Source organism: Bombus affinis, chromosome 8, assembly GCF_024516045.1.
Source record: "Bombus affinis isolate iyBomAffi1 chromosome 8, iyBomAffi1.2, whole genome shotgun sequence".
Lineage (NCBI taxonomy): Eukaryota > Metazoa > Arthropoda > Insecta > Hymenoptera > Apidae > Bombus > Bombus affinis.
The window spans coordinates 11,110,376-11,130,399 of NC_066351.1; the positions used below are offsets into that span (position 1 = coordinate 11,110,376).

A 20,024-nucleotide genomic window follows, 5' to 3' on the forward strand; every position below is an offset into this window, starting at 1 on the left:
TTATTAACGCGCTAATTGATTTATTTTAGAAAGTAACGTCTCAACGTCGTGCATCGCGCGTAATTCTTATTCCGCGCGCCTGCGTGTGCCACACGCTAAGTTGAAACCAGTAACCGGTCTACTAATCTCTGATAAAATTACCACGCTCAGGTATTTAGCCGAGCGGTGTTTAAGCGTTCCTCCTAGCTCTCCTTTTACTTACTTGGACCTTCCCCGAGAAAATTAACGCGTTACGGTTTCAGAGAGTCGACTTTTACTGCCCGCGATTCACGCACGATATATAAATATCACGGAAATCGTTGATACTCTGAGAAAACGTACTCGCGAATAACCACGCTCGGTAGATTCGAGGTATAATTTATAAAAGGCTGATAAATAAAGCGTCGTCGTCTGACGTCGCGAGCAAGTAGCTCGGACACACGAACGAAGGTGGCCGTGGAAAAAGCGCCGAAAAAGCGACGGGAACTTTTCGGAAGTTATAAGCGGATCAGCGTCGTTAATCATTCCTCGGCCACGCTATAGGCGCATACATTATTCAGAAGCGTCCCGACGCCAACTATGCATAACTTTTGTCCATGTTCACGCGCCTCTTTCTTCGGATAGAGTTAGGATACGATCGCGAGGGTGAAAAAGCCAGTGTCACAGAGTGACAGTCATCCTCCTTTGCCCTTTCCAAGTTGCTTCGAATTCCAGTAATAGGCGTACGGGGAAAAAACTCACGGAAAGTTTTATACTTACATTACGAATGACAGAAAAGAACTGCGAGTACAAAGGCGCACCGGCTTGCGAGAAATGAGATCTTCCTAATAACGATGCAGTATTTCTGTAGTTCTTCAAAGATGCTTGCGATTCAAAGATAGAAACTCTGGAAAGAAAGCGTCTCAAAACTCTCTTCGACATGTTATAATCAGAAAAATAATGAAATCGTTGGTCGGAGAAGACGTAGCGGAAAATTCTCGAAGGATTGATCGATCGATCGTTAAAAAGTTGTCGCGTTTTCGCAGCGGTGAATGAGGTACGTGCACGCTGTGGTATGCAAGGGGTGACGCGAGGGTGCGTCAGCACGCGCGTAGGCGTACTTAGCACCCCGACTGTGTAAGACCACTCGACCGGCACGTACCGGATCCTTCAGACGTACCTACACGTCAGTAAATTATCGCCCAACCGTATGTACGGGGAAGTACGCTGTTCTCGTTGTTTTACACTCTCTCTTTCTAGCCAGTTTTCTTCCTTCGCAGTCGTGCAGTCGTCCAGCATTCATGCTCCCGTGCGATTTCCTCCACGCCGTACATCCCGCTCTGCCACGACCCATGGCCTCGCTTTTCTCTTTGTTCTTTCGCGCTTTCCAACGTCCCTCTCCTTGTCCATGGCACCACCCGCGCGATAAAAACGAGATTTACGGATTATACCCGTGGTTTCTCTCTCTCTCTTTCTCTCTCTGTTTTTTTTTCTTTATCTTCTTGACAAGATGAATTTTGCATTCTTCCTACTGTTTTCTCGCGGTTTCCACGCGTGGTTTCATTAAGACCGGTTAATTTTTTAGTCCGCATCATACCAAAACTCAGCTTTGTCGGAAAATAGGAGTAGCTGCATAATTTCTAGCAGATGTAGCATTTACGCTTCCGTTTCATCGTGGATTATTGAATTTAGTTATGAATTTATTAGGCTCGTTCCTCTTTCGTTCTCGACCGACGACAATTTTAATTTTCCATCGGATTGATAAGCGACCAAAAGCATTCGAATTTAAGGGCGGATTTCTCCACGCGACCATCATCCGGTCGAGGTCAGCGTAAAAATAAAACTTATGGCGAAAAACGGAGAAGGTGGATAGGTGAAATCCGACAGTAAAGTTGAAAATCGACAGAGCGGAGCGTATATTTCATTGCCGGCGTGTGATTTTCAATCTCCGCCAATGTCCGTCCACGAGCTCCCCATAACCTTTTCTTTTCACGATCGGTCCGTTGCTGCTGTTGCTGCTACTGCTGCTCCCTTTGCCTCCCGAACAACGCTGGATAACTTTGAGCTTTGTAACTCGACTGCGGAGCACGGCGTGCAATCGAATCGAACGCGAGACATTCGAAAAAATGGGAAAAAATGAATTGGTTGAACAGAACACGCAGGGAAACGTATTTCGAGATAATAAAAGCTTCTCTTCTTTTGCCTGCAAAAATTCGGACGAAATCTATACATGGAAACTGAATGTCTTCAATTTTTTAACACCTACGCTTTCGAAATTTTAAATTCGGTATTTTTCCCTTTTTCCGTTTCGCTGGAAGAAAATCTCGAGATATTGCCACGTAAATATTTAAAATCAAACCAAAGAATCGCTGTGGCTGTCTCAAAGTCGGACGAGAAAGACGCTCGCTTCATTGTAAATCGCGCTCTACTGGATTATGCTGGCAAATTGGTAAAAAGCGCGTTTCTCAAGTTCGTTTCTCGCCGAAGGAAATCCAGGACAAACGTGGATGCAAGCTGAACGTTAGCCCAGTCTCGCGTGTCTTTGACGTGCGCGCAAACAGCCACGCCGGTCTAGATTAAATTCACCGCATCGGGAATAACTTTCCCTAACATTGATTAACATACGCGAGAAGAAACTCGTCACTTTCTCCGCGGAAACACCCTTTGACACCGCTAATAACCATCTGAAGCCCTCGACACCGGTGTGAATTAAACAGACCCACCTTCTTATCTGGCATTGATTAAGTCCGGAACGTTCCGTCTTCTCGCGCTTCCTTGAATTATTCATGCGTTCTTTAGCTAGGCTTGAGAATAGGTTACATCGATTTCTGGCGGCAAGTCGCCGAGTGAAGATGATGAGTTAGCCGAGTTACCTATGTTCCTTCGTATCTCTTGAAAGTGTAACTGGCGCGAGATTTATCTGCCAGAATCAATTCGAAAAGGTTGGAAATGGCAAAGAGTTGGAGGAAGAGTTCTTGGGTTCATGACGTTGGAAAACTACAGCAACGAGAAACGAAAGATAAACCAGCAAAGTCACGACACGTACTTCTTTTACACCCCTGTAGCTTGCGAAAGTCGAGGCAGACGGATCGAATTTTTCGGAGAAACCCGGGCAGAGTCCATGCAACAAACGTATAACCCAACGGTCGGCCGAGTCAGTGCTCGCTATAAATTCGCCGGATACGAAGCTTTAAAGCTGGTATGCCGGAACTCACCAGAGACGGCTTGAGACTGCGTCCGATGCTGGACCAGACCGCACGACGACTCTTGTTTCTCGAACAGACTGCATTCTGGATATCTGTCAGAGGCACACCGCCGACGAAAATCGTCGTCGTCGACAGGCGAAACCATAATTTCATTGTCCACCGGCTGGGGAGCATCGCTTAAACCATTGGTGACGAATTTCCCGCTAAACGAAGCGGATGGAGATTTTACAGGAAACTTTGAGAAACCTTTGGATAAATGAAAAGAATGTTTGAGAAGTTTGTTCGATGGTATATCGATGTAGAACGCTTGTTGTGTAGTCGCTAGGAATCCATACGAAGCTCGAAACAAGTTTGCGTCTCGATGAGGCTGAGTTTCAGGTTTAAAGGCTTCCCTGTAACTTCGACTTTGGGATGCGTTGTCGGTGAAATAGTCGAATGCTTTAGAAATGGCGAAATGATGGAGCAAGAAGTTTCACGATAAAATAAATATATTTCGTTTTTGCGAAATGGAAAGAACAGGGTCGTAGAAAAAGCTTGGTTCATCATGTTCGAATTGTTCCTTTCTTCAACACGAGAGCCCATCCTCCAAGTTACCCGCCGTGCCACTTTTATTTCACCTTCGGTTTCGTATTTCCTTTTGCTTCGTTTCCTCTCTAATTCGTCTAGAGCCCAAGAGCCATGGTACCGTGTGTGCCATTAACCCAAATAATTCTAGAGAGCAGCTTCGCTCTTCTCGAATTCTTCGCTCTTCAGTCTCCTTCGACCTTTCCTCTTTCTTGTCAAGCAGCTGGACCATTAGATACCCTGTGAGACAAATGACGAATACTTTTAAACCAGGTATTTGTTAAACATTTTTAATTTTATCCTCCTTCATTTCGACCACATAGTTCTGTAACATCGCGTAATATCGAAATAAGAAGATTGACATAAATCGACGAAACACTCGAGTTACCTTTCTGTCTTGTATTCGAAGATGAGTTTTTATATAAATTATATCGTTGCGCTTTATATAAATTCCGATCACGTTGTACATGACATAAATCTGTCCAGCGCGAGTACCATCTTGACAAGATTCCATTGTAACTCGTCACTTCGCGAAACCGCGAATGTAATTTATCTCGAAATCCGATTATTTAACGTCATCGATGGCACGTATTATATTTAATTCAAGTTCTTGATATAACACTTCCATTAAACTATCGCGTTTGATCTCGTTTCATTTTTCTCGTTATCTTCGCGTATATCGATATTAAATTTGGAAAACAGCTTGAAAGTACTTGACGTGCTGATGACTTATCCATTTTTTACTTTATTCTATTCCTATCTTAAATTCCGTGATTGTTACCATGATTGAAAATTGAGATTATTAGCAGGAACGGAAGCTGAAAGCCCCTAAAAAGTCTATACGAATTCGTCTGTTCGTCTACTTTTATCGTACGTCGTGCGTTATAATTGCGTGGCATTGACGCGATACTGGCAATAATTATATCTATCTATGTATAATTGCTTCCAAGCATAGCAGTGATCTAATCGCATTTGCAGCGGAATTTCATCGAGCTTAGCAAACAGAAACGTACACGAATTCCGCTTCTCTAATTTTCAGACGAATCGATTAATCTATTACTACGCGCTTCGCTGCCACTTTGAATGAACCAACGTGTGACGATAACTCTTAGTTTCTGTTTTGTTTCGTAGCAGAATCTCCGAGAGTTTTCGAGTTTCAATTAAGCAAGTTAACCACGTTACGAGAAAGACATTTGCCGTGGAGATTATCGGTTTTTAAAGTTTTATTAGCCGGTTTTTAAAATGGCAAACGATAACGATGTTTTAATTAAATTCGCTGGCCAAAAGAGCGAACGCAATGTCCCATTGACGCTGGCCTTTCGATACGGGTTTTAAGGGTGCAATTAATGATATTCGATTTGATTTCCATCGGTAAACATTTCGTTATTGGCAATTGTTGTTAGCGAGCGAAAGGAAATTATCCGGCGATTAAACTTTCAGCCGGACATTTTCACCCATTTTGTCCAAAACTACCGACCGTTTCCATAATTATAAAACTGCCTCGCTTACCAACTAATGCTTGATTAATTTGTTATGCAGTTCGCGTAAACGGTATTAACGTGACGTTCGATCCAGTCACGCAGCTTTCCAACTTTGCCTAAAGTATTATTGTTTCGTACGGTATTTTGAAATACTTGGTACCTGACGCGTAGCAAAATTCGCAAATTCGTTCGATCGCCGGTCGAGCATCGGCTGGGAAGTTTCGTTGCTTCGGCCCGGTCGAGTTGTCGCGCGTTGCAGTTACAAATCACAGTTGGCCGAGGCCAGAAGTAGCGTCAGACGATCGCGGTTACACAGACCAGCTCGTGTGACCTGTTTGAAAAGCGATCGAGCGCTAAAACAAGTCCGACCTCCTCCTCTTTTTTTTTCGGCCATCAGAGAGGAACGTACGAGGGAAACTTTACGTGAGCTCTCGGCAATTGACTTTCGAACTCGAACGCGTTTACTTGAGAACAGTTAGCAGACTTTACCCTTGCTCTGCCCTTTCTTTACTTTTGCCCTGTAAAGTTCGGCCACTGTAGCGTATTTCCACGATTTTCTCCGAGATCCCACCTCCCGTCAAGGGATTACTAGGAACCTCTAAGATTTTCTTCGTAACAGTGGCTTTGCGGTTAATACGATAGTATTGTACGTCTATTTTTCTGTGTTTCAGCACTGCCTGTCACGATTCTTGGACCCAGCTGCGGCTGTCGCCGATGTTCGGTTGCATCTGTCCAAACAACCACATAAAAAGGCGCTGCGACAGGATCTTCTCGATGGTGAATCACAATCCGTGCGTTGGTGAGTATGAAATCGAGCCTGTTTTTAAACGCAACTAATTTTTCTCTACATTCGTATGTATATCTCTATGTGTACGTGTGAACGTGATACATTATACGCAGACATCTGTAACAATGCGTACACACGAGATTTATTACTTGCTTCTCTCGATTATTATTCTCTGTTTCGTTGTGTCGACTGAACCCGTGTCAATTATATTTTGGTAATTTTGAATGAACGAGTATACGTGGTAAAGTTGGTTAATCGTAACTATTACTTTAGCGCACCCTTGTGGAAGACGATTGTTGGTGTTGTGAAGTAAACGTGTGTATTGTTCCTTTTTCTTTTTCCTTTTATGTACATGACACTCTACAAATTCACTTTTACTTTACCGTCCGTTTCGTTGCGAGGTTCGACTGCCCGTCTCCCTTGTTTACCTGTTTGTCTGTATCTTGTTACCGAAGTACTCTGTTCTAGTCTGTTACCTTTTCTTCGATCGATGTGTGTGTACGCTGCGGATAACGAAATCAACGCTGTCGATCTTGGATTGAAACGCGATGAATTTTTCCGCTCTAACGAATGCCAACGTACTGAAAATCGAATAAAAGTACAAAATTATATTATACGCAATTAGCTAGGAATTATCGACATCCGTACAAGTGCAGCTTCCGTGGCCTACTTGCAACCAGGTCGTAAGTTCATTTTCGCCAAAACAACCACAAGGAAGCAACTAAAATGCGACTACGGTGAGAAGTTTCGTCGTAAACAAACCCCAAAAACCAGAGATAGTCTCAAAGATGCCTTCCGGCCTCGTTATTTTTCCCCGTTGCATCGACGTCGAAGGAAAAGGTACGAGGAAAGGCTCGACGGAGCAATTACTCTCAGCGATACCACGGTGTTTAAGGCTCGTGGGACGACGTTATAGCCTCCTTCGGATAAGCTCCTTTCTCCTTAATTAACCAAAGGCCACCGGTATCGAGATGTAGATAAGGATTTCATCGCGTGGCAGGCTCGACCTTAATTTCACTGAAATCCCGTTCCCTTCCAGCAACATCTCTTCTTCCATACCTTCGAGTCTAATGACACTCGACTGGTTATTTTTAGCCTCTCCTTTCATCGTTTCGCCCGTGAAAATATGTCTCCTTTTATCCTCGATTACGATCAACGTCGACAGATCGAAGATCGTCGTTGCGATAAGACGCGGCGTCGGCCCTTTCGATCCAATTCTCACTTCATCTTTCTATTCAGGATTCGATGGTAATTCGCTATTCGAATTCGGGCAATTTGCTAAAGTTTCCGATGAAAAGGAACTCTCGTAACTTGTAAAACTGCAAAACTCTCGTTCGTCCACGATGGACAGCGTAACAATTCGCGATTCTTGAAACATCGCGAATAAGCAAAGGATTACATTTTAGTGCGTAAGTACACCAGTCACACGAGGCGCATGTGCGACCTGCAAGCGTTTGTTTTCTTTCCTTTATAAGTGTGCGTTTGGCCGAGCGAGAACTGATTTTCCTTTGCTGACAATTAGATGAACGACCGTGATCGGTGCGCAATCAATTTTCTACGTTTCAGCCTCGAGGAGTCGAGCTGCGAGTCGCCACGCAGCCTGCCGTCGAATAAACCGGTGCTACTCTTTACGACAAATCACGGACGCGATTTCCACGAATTTGCCTGGATTCGCGTTCTGAGAATTCGCGTCGAGCGATTGATAAAGAGAAATCGAAGCTTCCGCGAGCATCTCGGTACCACTTTCTTTCTTAAAAAGGAAAGCAGAGCAAACGGAAGGTTAGCGTGCTGTTCCGCTTTATTTTCCAGGTTTTATTTATACGATCGAGCATCTCGGTAAATCGAACAAATCGTCTGTAGTTCGCGAGTTGCTATGACGAACGTTCTTGTAAACGCGATCGAAACTTCTCCTACGGTCGGTGATGCAACAAGTTTGGATTTCCGATCGAACGCAGTTCAAACGGTATCAAGAGACACGTGTCGTCGAGGAATCGCTTCAATCGTTAGACCATCTCATTTCTAGATTTCACTTCGTCGCCATTTTTCTTCCTAGATTATTCTAATCGACGTAAAGAATCTTAATCGCGTTTATGAAAAGACCGATGACGAATCGATCGTCCAGCCGAACAGCAAGAGGAACGGGAACGATGATCCTGGACGCGTCGCGTCTCGTCTTGCGGTCTCGAAAAATCGCCAGCCGAGTATCTGCGAAGCTACGGATGGGAGAGAATAAAAAGACCTGGATCCAGCCTCGAGATCCTCGAACGAGAAGGAACGTGTGCACGAGAGCACCAGCACACCCCCTAAGTACGCATTCCGCCCGAAGGATCCGCATTTCGAGATCAATCCGCACGATTTCCTCGGTTATACGCGAACCTCCGCAATCTCGACGCGTTTCGCTTCTCTTCAGGTTCGCGTCCTCGATCGTCTAATCGAACTGGGTCAGAACGAATGCTTTTCTCTCTGTGGGAATTTTCGAATCGGGTTTGTACCGGGAGAAACACGCGAGGCCAACGACGCCCAGAAAAATTACCATATCTTTTTGCTTCCTTTCTTTCCGTTTCTTTTTTATCACGCCGCATTGTTAGTTTTATCGCCGATTTTTCGCCGCGTCTCCTTCCAGACGTCGAGTTATCGATACGAATCAAGCAAATCGAGCGCAGCTAATTCGATCGATATCTTTTCTTACGTAACATTCCAGTTTCCCGAAGTTGTCCTTTTCTCCGTTCGATGAAATAGCTTTCTAATTACGAATCGATAGATAGCTGAAAAAGATTCGCGTTTTGTTTCGCGAACGAAAAAAGAAACGATTCGATGAAAGCGGATAAGAATCTGAAAGCCTTCGGGCGCGAACGCAAAGGAGATTATATGCACCGCATGCTGTACTTTTGCACGAGCAACTTTTTTTAGACATCGTGCACGTTTTCAACCTGCATGCTCGTATTTTTCTACTTCTGTCTGAAATTCGCATGCCCGTCGATTAATCGCCCACCATGACTCTCTACTCTCTGTTACGTCGCTCGCTACTCGATCCTCTCTAACTCCTCTCTTTTCGATCTAAATACTCTCAAACGAATCGATCGAATTTCCTCTAGGTTTCCCGTTGATTTAAAAAAACAAGAAGCAACTAAAATATTCTGAATAACCTACAAATTACTCCAGCGAATAATCCAAAGATAAAAATTCGCCGATACCATTTTGTCTTTTTCCTTCGTGACGTCGCGTAATATTTACGAACAGCAGAAACGTCGATAATATTTATCGCGAAAAGTCATGTTCCAACTATAGCACTTGGCCTTTCGACCTAACCAACCCCCTTTTAATCCTACTACTGCGACCCCGAAGGGTAAAGAAGACCTTTCATCCGACAAAAAGAACCGGTGCTGCCCTTTAAACTTACCAGCTCGCAGCACCGCATACGGATGAACAGTTCCAAGCAGTTGCAAGCAGCTGCAAGCTACGAACTGCGCCAAGAGACAAACTCTTCAGGCGGTGCCAATATTTTCCTTTCGCCCCGCGTGGGCCAGCACGGCGCGGCGTGGCAAAGATTCGAGATAAAGATCAAGAAGAAGCCAGGAGTAGAGGGTTAAACGAACCAAGTCGTAATCGGAATCGACGGTCGACCTCGAGGTTTCTTTTGCCGTTCCTTGCCAACTCCGACCAATGACGAACGGCTAAGAGAGAGCGTGATTCTTCTTTCTGCGCGTCACGAGGTTCAACGGCTTTACGTAAAATCGACTCGGGAACGGTAATGGCTCTCGACAGGAAACCTATCGCTGGAGTAATTTGCGGGTTGCCGATTTATCGTGCTTCGTAGAGGACAATTGCTTGTCTCGTTTCAATAAGCGTGAATTTCGGACAACGTAAGAATCGACGAAGAAGCTAACGATAGAATAGGGTGTTTTGAAAACGTTTAAAGTACAGCTTACGATCTTTTGGTCAATAAAATTCTTTTGCTACAACGCTTTTGCAACACCCTGTGCAAGCAGTTAGTTTCTTGGACCACAGGTAGTCAAACCCCGAAACGCCGGTTTCAGACGCGTTTCGAAAACTGTTTTATCCACTACTCTGACCATCACAATCACCCCATCACGATATCACCGTGTCACCACGACCACAAGAGTAGCACGTAGCACGCGAAACCCGTCCGTGCACGTGTACCGATGCGATCACGCACCCCACTCACCCCGTTCTCGTCCGCGTCTCTGCTTCTGTGTTACAGAGTTCCTGCCCTCCTCCACCTCCGTAGACCTGTCGGGCACGGACTCGGCCCTGTATCCGTTCGACCCGCAGCAGGAGAGCTACCAGGAGATCTGGTTACCGCCGACCAGTATGTACCCCTATTTTCTGTTCCCCGGAGCCGCGCGCACCTCGTACTACGACCACGAGAGCACGTACGACGTCCAGGAGCCGGGACAGAGGCGTCAGCACGGCCACCGTCATCAGCACGGCCGTCATCAGGAAGCACCGGAATTGCCTGGCAGGCCCGGTGTCCTCGTGGTCGAGACGTACGATCCTCGTGCCGATCACGAGAACCGGCAGGAGGCTCGTGCTGGTACCGACGACGAGCATCGGCCTCTGTACAGGCAGAAAGATACGGATGATCGTGAAATGGAGGGACCTGAGAGCTTCTATGATCGCGGCTCTTCTTCGTCTTCTTCTTCTTCCTCTTCTTCTTCTTCTTTTTCTTCATCTTCTTCTTCTTCTTCCTCTTTTTCTTCTTCTTCTTCTTCTTCTTCCACGTTGTCCAAGCATGATCGTGCCTCCAGCACAGTGCACCTGCAGCCAAGGCACTCCCAAAGCGAGCATGACGCGCACCTGCACCATCATCACCATCACCAGCACCACCAGCACCACCAGCACCACCCTGCACCACCCGCACCACCGTCCGCCGCGACGTCGTCTTCGTCTTCGTCGTCGTCGTCGTTGTCATCGTCGTCGTCGTCGTGGTCGAGTTATCCGTCACCGGCTCGTCCAACGCCTACCGTGGACGAGACAAAACGTATCGAGAGGCCTGACCTTGTGCAGCCGAAGAAATTCGCACCGAGACCCACCTACGAGCACCGGGCAATCTTCGATCGCGCCGACGACGACCTCGATGACGAGTTCAGGATCGGCGCGCTACCAGTCGACCGGCTCTTCGATCTCCGCGAGGCCTTCGAAGGGTTCGTCGACCAAGGTTCGTACACCGGTGTCAAGGTGCGCCAGACACCATCGATCGCGGCTCTTCGACTAATCGAACGCCGTCATTCTCGCTATCGGACGCGAAAAGTACCAAGTCGCCTCTCTGCGTTCCAAACTCTCATTCCATTCGCTTTTCTCATCGAATATGCATTTCCTCATCGACGAGCTGTGAATCGCTCGAATTACTCTCGGTCCCTTTGAGCGACTTGTTATTTTTATCAACGGCACAGTTATTCGCGATGATTCGAAGAGCTTCTGGTGCGTAGCGATTAACGAGATCGAATCGGCCCGTAAACGTGTCGGTCCGATTATTCTCCAAGCATTTTCAGCTGAACGGACCTACCGCTGCGTCGAATTTGCTTTCCCATCGCCAGCTTACTGATCTTAAAAACTGTTACGACCATTTCGAATTTCCGGACGAGGCGATCAATCGCAGCAAGCTTCTTCGAGCAAAACCTACCTACTTTGTCATTTCCGCGTTAAAATACGCTTCTCTGCACGGACTAACGCGACGATCTCGCGAAGATTGTAACCGACTTTTTATTATTCCCCCAGTTACTTTGGCCGTCTCGTAGCGACGAAATCGAAAGGCTGTCGACCAGAGAAGTCGGTCTCCTTTAATCTCGCGCCGCGCAGAAAATTCCTGAAAACGTTTGAGAAGCATTTTCTCCGAGTTTCACGTGCCGATATTCACCGGTCGAAGAGAGTCCGCTTGGAGCTAGGTCGCTCGATTTCGTGCGATGAATAAGATTTCCGCGGCGGTAGTCGTACCCGATGGAAACGCGGTTAGAATCAAAGATCAGACGCGCGGACGCTTTCCTCCATGCTCCGTTACGTTTGCTCGTTTACAGTGAAGGTCATCTCGCATCCGGACAACTCGACCAGCTTCGAGGTGATCGAGTCGCAGCTCGAGAATCCGTTGATCGACACGGAACATCGTGATCTAGTGGACATGAAGCAGATACCTGTTCCCATAGGACACAGCCATAAGACGCAGCATAAGAGGAACCAGACGGACGATCGTAATCGTGAGTATCGAGCTTTTTCTTCTGCCATTGTACATTTACAGCGAGAGAAGATTAAAGCGCAAAGACATTGATACCATAACGTGGTGTAGGACGATGTAAAAATATTAGGTTGTTTCAAAAGTTTCCTTCGTTCTACAAGGAAATACATTTTTTGTTTTATATTGTTTTATTGAATTACGTTTGATCCATTTTGTTCTATTAAGATAAAGACCATAAGCATTTGACAGATTAGGTTTCATGTTCGTATAAAGATGCGTCGTTGTAAAACACATGTTCGTGAATGAAATAGAATTTTGGTACCACGCTAATAATTTAATCTTGAAAAAAAATAATTCAGAAGTGGCACGAATATTCTACGATACGCGGCACCGGATTATGTTACTTTCTTGTCGCTCTATGTATCTCGAACGACGATTTTCTAAAACAGATCTAAACAATTCTAACGTTTCAATAGGTTGGAGTATCTTCGAAGCAGAAATCCTCGATTCCTAAAAATCCACTTTAATCAGACTCGAAGTACGTATGAAAGCACGTTCTAATTAAAACGCGGGAAACAAGCGTATCTCAGAGGAAAGGAAAGCTTCCGCCAGGTGGCAATTGAACTTCCGCAGACGCGAGGCTTATCGGCGATTTATTTCGCTCCCATCTCGAGTCGACCCTACGACGAGATACGTGGATTCCGGCCGAAAAGTTACGTCGGCTCGTCGGGATTAAAGTTCGAAATCCGGCGACTCGGGAAATAATATGAGTAGATAGGAGGGAAACGGGAGGGAAATGAGGGGACTCGGAGGCGAAATTAAATTAAAGTTTCACGGTGATAAGTCTGGTAGAGAGCGGAGATGCTGCGGCGATATTCCGCGTCCGATCGATTTCGCGGCCAACTTTCACGCCGGCGAGCAAGAGAAAAATTTACGAGGTCTCGTTACTACGTTCCGAACGAGTTTGTACCGCGAAATTCGCCGGATAATTTTGCCTGTGCGCTCGTCCAGGGCTCGTCTCGGCGTTGAAATTGCCGACGTAAGAGGGGAAGCGCGTCGACGGCGAGTTGAAAAGACGGCTTCAGCCACTGCGAAACGGATACATATTTTCCCGGAGACCGTCTCGTAACTCGTGCAACTTGATGGATGGACGAGTTGCGCCACGTTAACAAGAAGAAAACTATGGTCAGCATAATTCCGCCGGCAAATACGCGCCGTTTTAGCGGCTGTAAATTCTCGCGGACTCGTGAAAAATGCACAACCTGCAATTTTTTCAGAAACGTATTCGTCTACCGGCTAAACCAATCTTTCGGGTGTTTAATGAGAAGCTAAAACAGCTTTATCAACGTTTAAATTTCTCCGAGTGACGTTATTAAATACCACGAGATATGGTTCCTTTTATTCGAAACTTTAAACTACACATTTGCTACCGTGCGTCTGAAATACAAATTTTAAGGTGGCTACTGCCTAAGCGTTGGATCTCGCTTTGTTTTTCGTTCGGCTCGAGTCAGGTCAGGTCCGTTGGAAGCGCGAGAAAAAAATCAACAGCAAGGAAGACGGATGTGAGTGATCGCGGGGACAGAAAGCCGGAGGGTGGGTGGTAAGCGCGAACTATAACGCATCGAGAATTGATTGCATCCGGATCGAACGGCGAGTAATTATCCTTGGTTATCCTTTAATCCAGCGATTACCCGCGTATCGATGTTCCGTCGGGTGATTGATTCGAACGAAACGGCCACTCCTACGCTCCGACGAGCAACGCGAGGCGATCGTGTCCCGCTGTTCAGCGATCCGTTCGGAAGAAACGCGGATGATGGATTTCTCGGCCGAAAAATCGATCCTGAAAAGCGCGACATCGAAACCAGGTAATTCTCCGTCGCGGTATCCATCTTACCGGTTCTATGATATTTCCACGGTTTCGTTACATTAGTTTTCATACTCTCCACAATACCGAAGCTGTCTATGAGATCATTTAAACGCTTTACGTACAAACAGGATGTCACGAAGCTTCTTTTTCGTGTCTGTTTAGGTTATTAGATGTATGAACAGAGGAACGCGTGGATAAAGTGTAAAGTAGAAAATATATTTTAATACAGAAGTGTAAGTACAAGTAGGAATATAATTTGAGCTGGTCCAGATCCGCACGCTAGCAGTGTTACCCTATAACTGAAAGCCATCGTCGCCTGTCTACTGTCTATGGTCTGCCTTCGTCCCAGTCTATTGTCTATACGCTGTCGATGGCTTCAGTGCTTGAGAAAACTAAAAGGACCAAATGTACAGTTTTCTTAGAAGCGGTGACCACTTCAACAGTGTCCAATGTTGCGAGACGAGGATCAAACACAATTAGTCGATAGCCGTGACAAGTAACAGGAATGGATTCGGTACGACGTCTCGCGTAGTTAGGCGTAAGAATGTACACGTTGCAGCCTTCCGAGAGAAATAATATGGGTGTGAAAATAAGCAGCCGAAATTATCGATTCATGTATCACTCGTATATTGGTCTCGTTAAGGTAGGACAGAGCAGTCTTAGAGTGGCTGTATCTATTCATCGGGCGGATGAAAATCATAGTGTTCTCGAACGATGTAGGTAGGATTGGAAATTCGTGTAGATGTAATCAAGCTGGCTTTCACCTTGGCGAGGAACAAACGCGCATTTCCCGCCATTCGTCGCGTTCTAATTAAAATTCGTTCGGCCGCTTATTCGGCCGTGTTTCTCCGTGGACCGAGCGGTACGCGGCGCTTAACGAGTCGCTATTTTCTGCCGGTTCGAAAGTCGAATCCTCGACGGACCTGAGCGCCGCTGCAATTTCGCATTCATATATTCAATTTCGGTGGAGCGGCCTGCCGGGACCGGAAACTCGTTTCGACGTTCGAGCGAGGATCTTGCGAGCAGTCGAGGCTCCATTCGAAAAATCGGACCGATAAATTTCTCCTCTGTTCCCTTCCTTTTCTTCCGCGGAGAAAAAAAAGTAGAGGGAAAAGATAGCATCCTGACGGTGGAATTTGCAAAGAATCGAAATACACTCGTTGCATAGTCAGTCTCGGTGATCGATCGATTCGATCCATCGAAATGCGTCACGTCAGGGTGAAAGTTAAGCGGTCGATCGAGGGCGTTGGAAATTTGATATAAAGGCGGACTTATCCGCAGAGATTGCCTTCGAAATGGGAAAGAAAGTTTCGTCGGTTTGCTCCATTATCTTGATGGAACTTTATCGGATATTCTTTGGTTCATCGGATAACTGCTTTTCGTCGGATCGATGCTGCATCTTCGAAACTTCTCGTTTCTTGTTCGCGCAACGTTATGGCTTTGCATGCTTGCTAAATCTTGAAAGAATATCGAGCATCTTGAATGACCCTGTGTCAACGTCATCGTTTAATAATCCATACTCTGTGACGTCGACTTGTGTCTCGGGGCATCGAAACGTTCTTCTACTCGATTAGGCGTAACATCGGAAACGAGCGTTTCTCATTCGGCGCTTACAGCGACGCTACAACCCAGTTGTTCACGAGGAAAGCTTCAATCTGTTTCGCAGGTCTCAAGAAACTGGCGTTCTCTCCCTCTCGAAACTCGCGAAGGCAATCGACTATTACTCGATTAGCTTTCAGGACGGGACAGATCCGCGTTCGCGCTAATTACGCGATCAAAAGCGACAGCACGCTTTGAGATTTAACGCTCGATATCGACAGGGTGAAAGCGATTTCGTGTATTTTTCTCCGCGGTTCGTTCCCTCCGCCTCTCGTTCGCTGAAGAGTGACAAGAGAAGAAAAAGAGAAATACAGGCGGAGAAAGAGGTGGGCGCAAAATCGTTGCTCGTTATCGGTGGAGTTAAACAAACGGGTCACCGTAATTATAACTCACAGCGGTGCGCGCATCTAGGTCCGGGCATGCGCCCGCCTCCGCGCACCTGCGAGCACGTTCGAGTGTGCTCGTCAAAAGTGCGCCCCTATCGATTTCGGATATATAAAGTAAAATCCGACCGCGAACGCGCCGTATGCCCTACATTTTTCCTTTTCCCGCGAAAACGCGACGATTCAGTACGCGCCACGAAAGAATCTTTCTCCGGCCTCGTTCGCTGAAACGATCGTTCCTTGGCCAGCGACGAAATTGCATTTCGAGTATCGTAATCTCGTTTCAAACGAGATACGAAAATGCGTTTGCTTGTTCGAAAGATACTCAAGCTACTGTAAGTCGTGGCTGGTATGCGCAAGTTAAATAGAATCCTTTGATGCAACGTAATTAGGAAAGTATTCATCGTGTTACTCAACAAGTCTAGTTACATTAGGTGTCCAAGCACGTCGCGTCGTCTTGCAAGCCCTTAATCGGTTTACTTAATCGAACTTGCTGGTGCATCGTGGACCTACAAGTTGTTCGCAAGTCTCTTGGAGCTAGGTCAAGGTAGTTTCTAAGAACACCATAGTAACCATAGAGCGTGTAAGCCCGTGCTAGATGATAAGGGCAAAAGTAAACCATTGTTCGTCGGTGATAAAGTAACTGGAGAGCGGAAAATAGTTTTATCCGAAATCGCTCGATTCGACATTTTTATACCTATTTTCATTCTCGTTTGGGAAACAACAGCACGAGCTCGGTTGTCGGTAATTAACGCGTGTACATCTTCGTACATCGTTCCGCTAGTCGAAACGAACGAATCTCGTCGGTCATCGAGCCAGGAAAATTCGGAGAGCGCGTGGCTCGAGTTATCCCGAGTTTCGTCATTCGAAACGATAATTATCCGTTTCGGAGTGTTTCGTGTTTCCACTGGGATTCGACGTTCGCTCGTCTGCAGATGCGCGTCTTCCTCTCCGCTTGCTATTTCATTTAATTAACAGGAAAGTGGGTTGAGTGTAGTCGCGTTTGAATGATCGTTGCGCCCATCTATATACGCATTAATAACGATAATAATCCAAAGCTTGGACGCTTTTAATAACACTCGTCCCAGGAAATCCTTGTTGCCCTCGCGTTCGCTGCTAAGTCAGACGGGTGACGAATTAGGTTAGTGGTAAAACGACGTCATGTCGAAGTCCCTTGTCGATCACTTATTTACTAATTCAAATACGATACCTATATTCTAGGAAGATTTTTCAACGTGTAAACGTCATATGTTTGATAAATTATTATTTACGTCATGGCTGATCGATATTCTCCTCTCCATCGTCAATCCGAGGGTAGGTACTTCGCGTCTTGATTCCCTCTCGTTTCTCCCTCTAAACAATCGATTCCTTGCGGAGCATATTCGTCCCGTCATTTGCTTCAGTTGCGTAACACGTAAGTCGCTCAAACACGGTTTCCAATTCGTACGTTTCGTGCACACAGCGACGAGAAACGTCTGGAAGGAAAGGAGCGAAACGCAACAGCAGAAGGCACGATCTCGACTTTTACTCGCAATTTCGTTCCCCTCCTCGTCCTTCTGCTCGTTATTTGTATACTCGCCGTTTAATCGTGTCGCGTGTACACAACGAGGCCGACCGCAAAAACGGTGGTTCGAAATTGCTGTCAAATAATTTTTCGCTCTCGTAGAGAAAGCACAGTTTGTTTTTCATTTGTCCGCGAGGGTGGCGTGTTTGGTCGGCGTCGCCCGATCGATTAGCTCGATCGATCGCATATTTGCAAAGGCCGTCCGGTTCGTTATAAATTTCAACCAATACTTTTGCTTACTTGGAAATTTGTTTTATCCCGCGGCGCCCCACCTTTCAACGTAGCGTTTTCCCCGCAAAGTACCCGACGTCGAGCAGTCGCGTCGACCGTTTAATTATCCAATTAACTTCAAACATACGAAACGCGATTACAATCGTCGAGAGCCGTCGGCTAGCGACCGTTTTGACGCTTTTTCGCTCTTTCCCCCCGTATTTTATCGGCTATTAGCGGCGCGCTAATTAGTCCACCGCCACGATATATCACGTTACAATCCCGCGTAAACGCAAACAGACGCGACAACGTGTCGCAAGATACACAGAATCACCGATACGGAAGCATCGATCCCCGCGATTTCCTACTACGAGGATTTCACGCTTCGTCGATTCCTCCATTCCACGAATTCTTCTTCTTTCGCCATCTTCTACCTCTTGAACCTGAATTCCCGCTCGACGCTTCACAGCGACGCGAATTAGGAAAATGGTACACCGTCTTCTTGGTCCTCGAGACTCCTTGGTTCCTTGATTCTCTCTCGACCTTTCCACAAACTCCACCCTCTCCTATACAGAGGACAATTCCGTAGGTCGGTTTTCGCGGTTATTTAGCCACGATACTCGCAAGTATGTCGAAACAGACGAGCCTAAACTCCGAGACGCATCGTTTGGAAATTCCTAACCACGGAATTTCAACGAAAGTCGAACGATGCCGGTGTCGAGCGAGTCTGTCGCGTCTCGATCCTCCAGTTTCCGACCAAACTCTCCAAGACTCTTTTTCCTCGCGTATATATTTCACCGTGGCCCGAATCGACGACGAACAATCGCCGAACGGACGCGGTCGTTTTTATCCGTGATGGCGACCGATTTGCCTCGCTCGCGAGTTCTAACGAGGCTCGTCGAGTTTCCAGGCTGATGTGCAGCTGCGTCACCGGAAAGGTTCGGCGGCTGCTTCAGGACGGATATACCCTGACGGGAGGGCGGGTCGCGGCATCGATCTCTCCAGCAGCCAGACGGACACCGGTTCCAATTACCGCCGTTTCGAATTGGCTGTGTTTCTCCGACCAACTAGAGGAATCTGCTCGCGATCGAGTCAAGGCACCGCCCAGCCCGCGTTCTCCGAACTTCCCGCGATTGATATTCCTGCGCCACTCGACGACCTCGGGTCTCCTTCTTCTCGCTCCAGCTATCGCGCGTCTCTCGGTCAGGAAACTGGTTGCCGAGTTCGTCGAGGAGAATGGTTTTTGTCGACGACGGTAACGATGATTTTAATTGGACGATGCTGCGTGACGTTTCGTGAACGCCTCGGAAACAATTAAGGGGAATTTATGCGGAGGGCGTAACAGATCGGACGTTAATTGGACGTTTCCACCATAGTGATTCAGCGACGATCATTGGAATCATGGAATTTTCCTCGTGGGATAACGCTGACGATGATAACAGGAACAAAAGACGAGAATCAAACTTGTCAATCTACGTAGAATTATCTTCTACGTCACTCGGATCTCTGACGACACCAGATACCGTTCTTTTCTTGTCGAACAAGCATCGATAGAATCTTTAAGGCGGCGTAACTTGGGACGACCCGAAGGAGACAACTTTATTTAGGGAGGACGATCGGTGCCATCGATTCAAGGACACCGGTGGTATCCGCCTACCTCATAACGCGAGCCATCCGCTCCAAAACTGCGGGAATATCAATAGAGGGAATCCACCGTGGTGGATAGAGTAAGAGAACATGTTTCCACGACGCTGCCGGCGCCAGGCATCCCGAATGAATTTATTCGGCGACCTTAGCTCGAGAGCGGAATTTTCAATGCGCTCTGTACTCTTATTGGCACTGATATATTCGAGAAACTTTTATTCGGGATCGTAAATTATCGGAATATTGCTAGCAAAGTCCCGCTTTGAATCAGACTTCTCTTTAGCGTATACGAAGCAAGAGATTGCGTTAAGGAGTCGTTTTATCGATAACGATCTCGACAACTTTTTCTCCAAACTAACTTTCAACGATATATCCTTTAAGACGATCCTCGATAAGAATATACGATAAAGATAAGTTGGACGCTCTTGTTTACCATGTTTTTCGACTAATTTCTCTTGGTCCTTCGGTTGTCAAGACCATCGAGCGAGTTTCTTTAACAACAGTTTCGCAACGAGTTCGTCCGCTTGGTTCACCGCGAGTGGAACAGGTCGAAGCTATTCGCGAAATCGAC

General features: G+C 46.5%; 1 protein-coding gene across 3 annotated transcripts in view; it reads left to right on the top strand.

Annotated features, from left to right (window-relative positions):
- The window catches only part of LOC126919610 (uncharacterized), a 222,799-nt gene that overhangs the window by 169,306 nt on the left and 33,469 nt on the right, over positions 1-20,024 (top strand). For 2 of the 3 annotated variants that reach the window (XM_050729040.1, XM_050729042.1), the window contains 3 exons: positions 5,881-6,008; positions 10,219-11,175; positions 12,032-12,208. In XM_050729040.1, the coding sequence (XP_050584997.1) occupies positions 5,881-6,008; positions 10,219-11,175; positions 12,032-12,208 (1,262 nt within the window). Of the gene's footprint in view, positions 1-5,880; positions 6,009-8,085; positions 8,304-10,218; positions 11,176-12,031; positions 12,209-20,024 lie in introns of those variants that run through there. The other variant, XM_050729043.1, reaches the window with a different exon arrangement.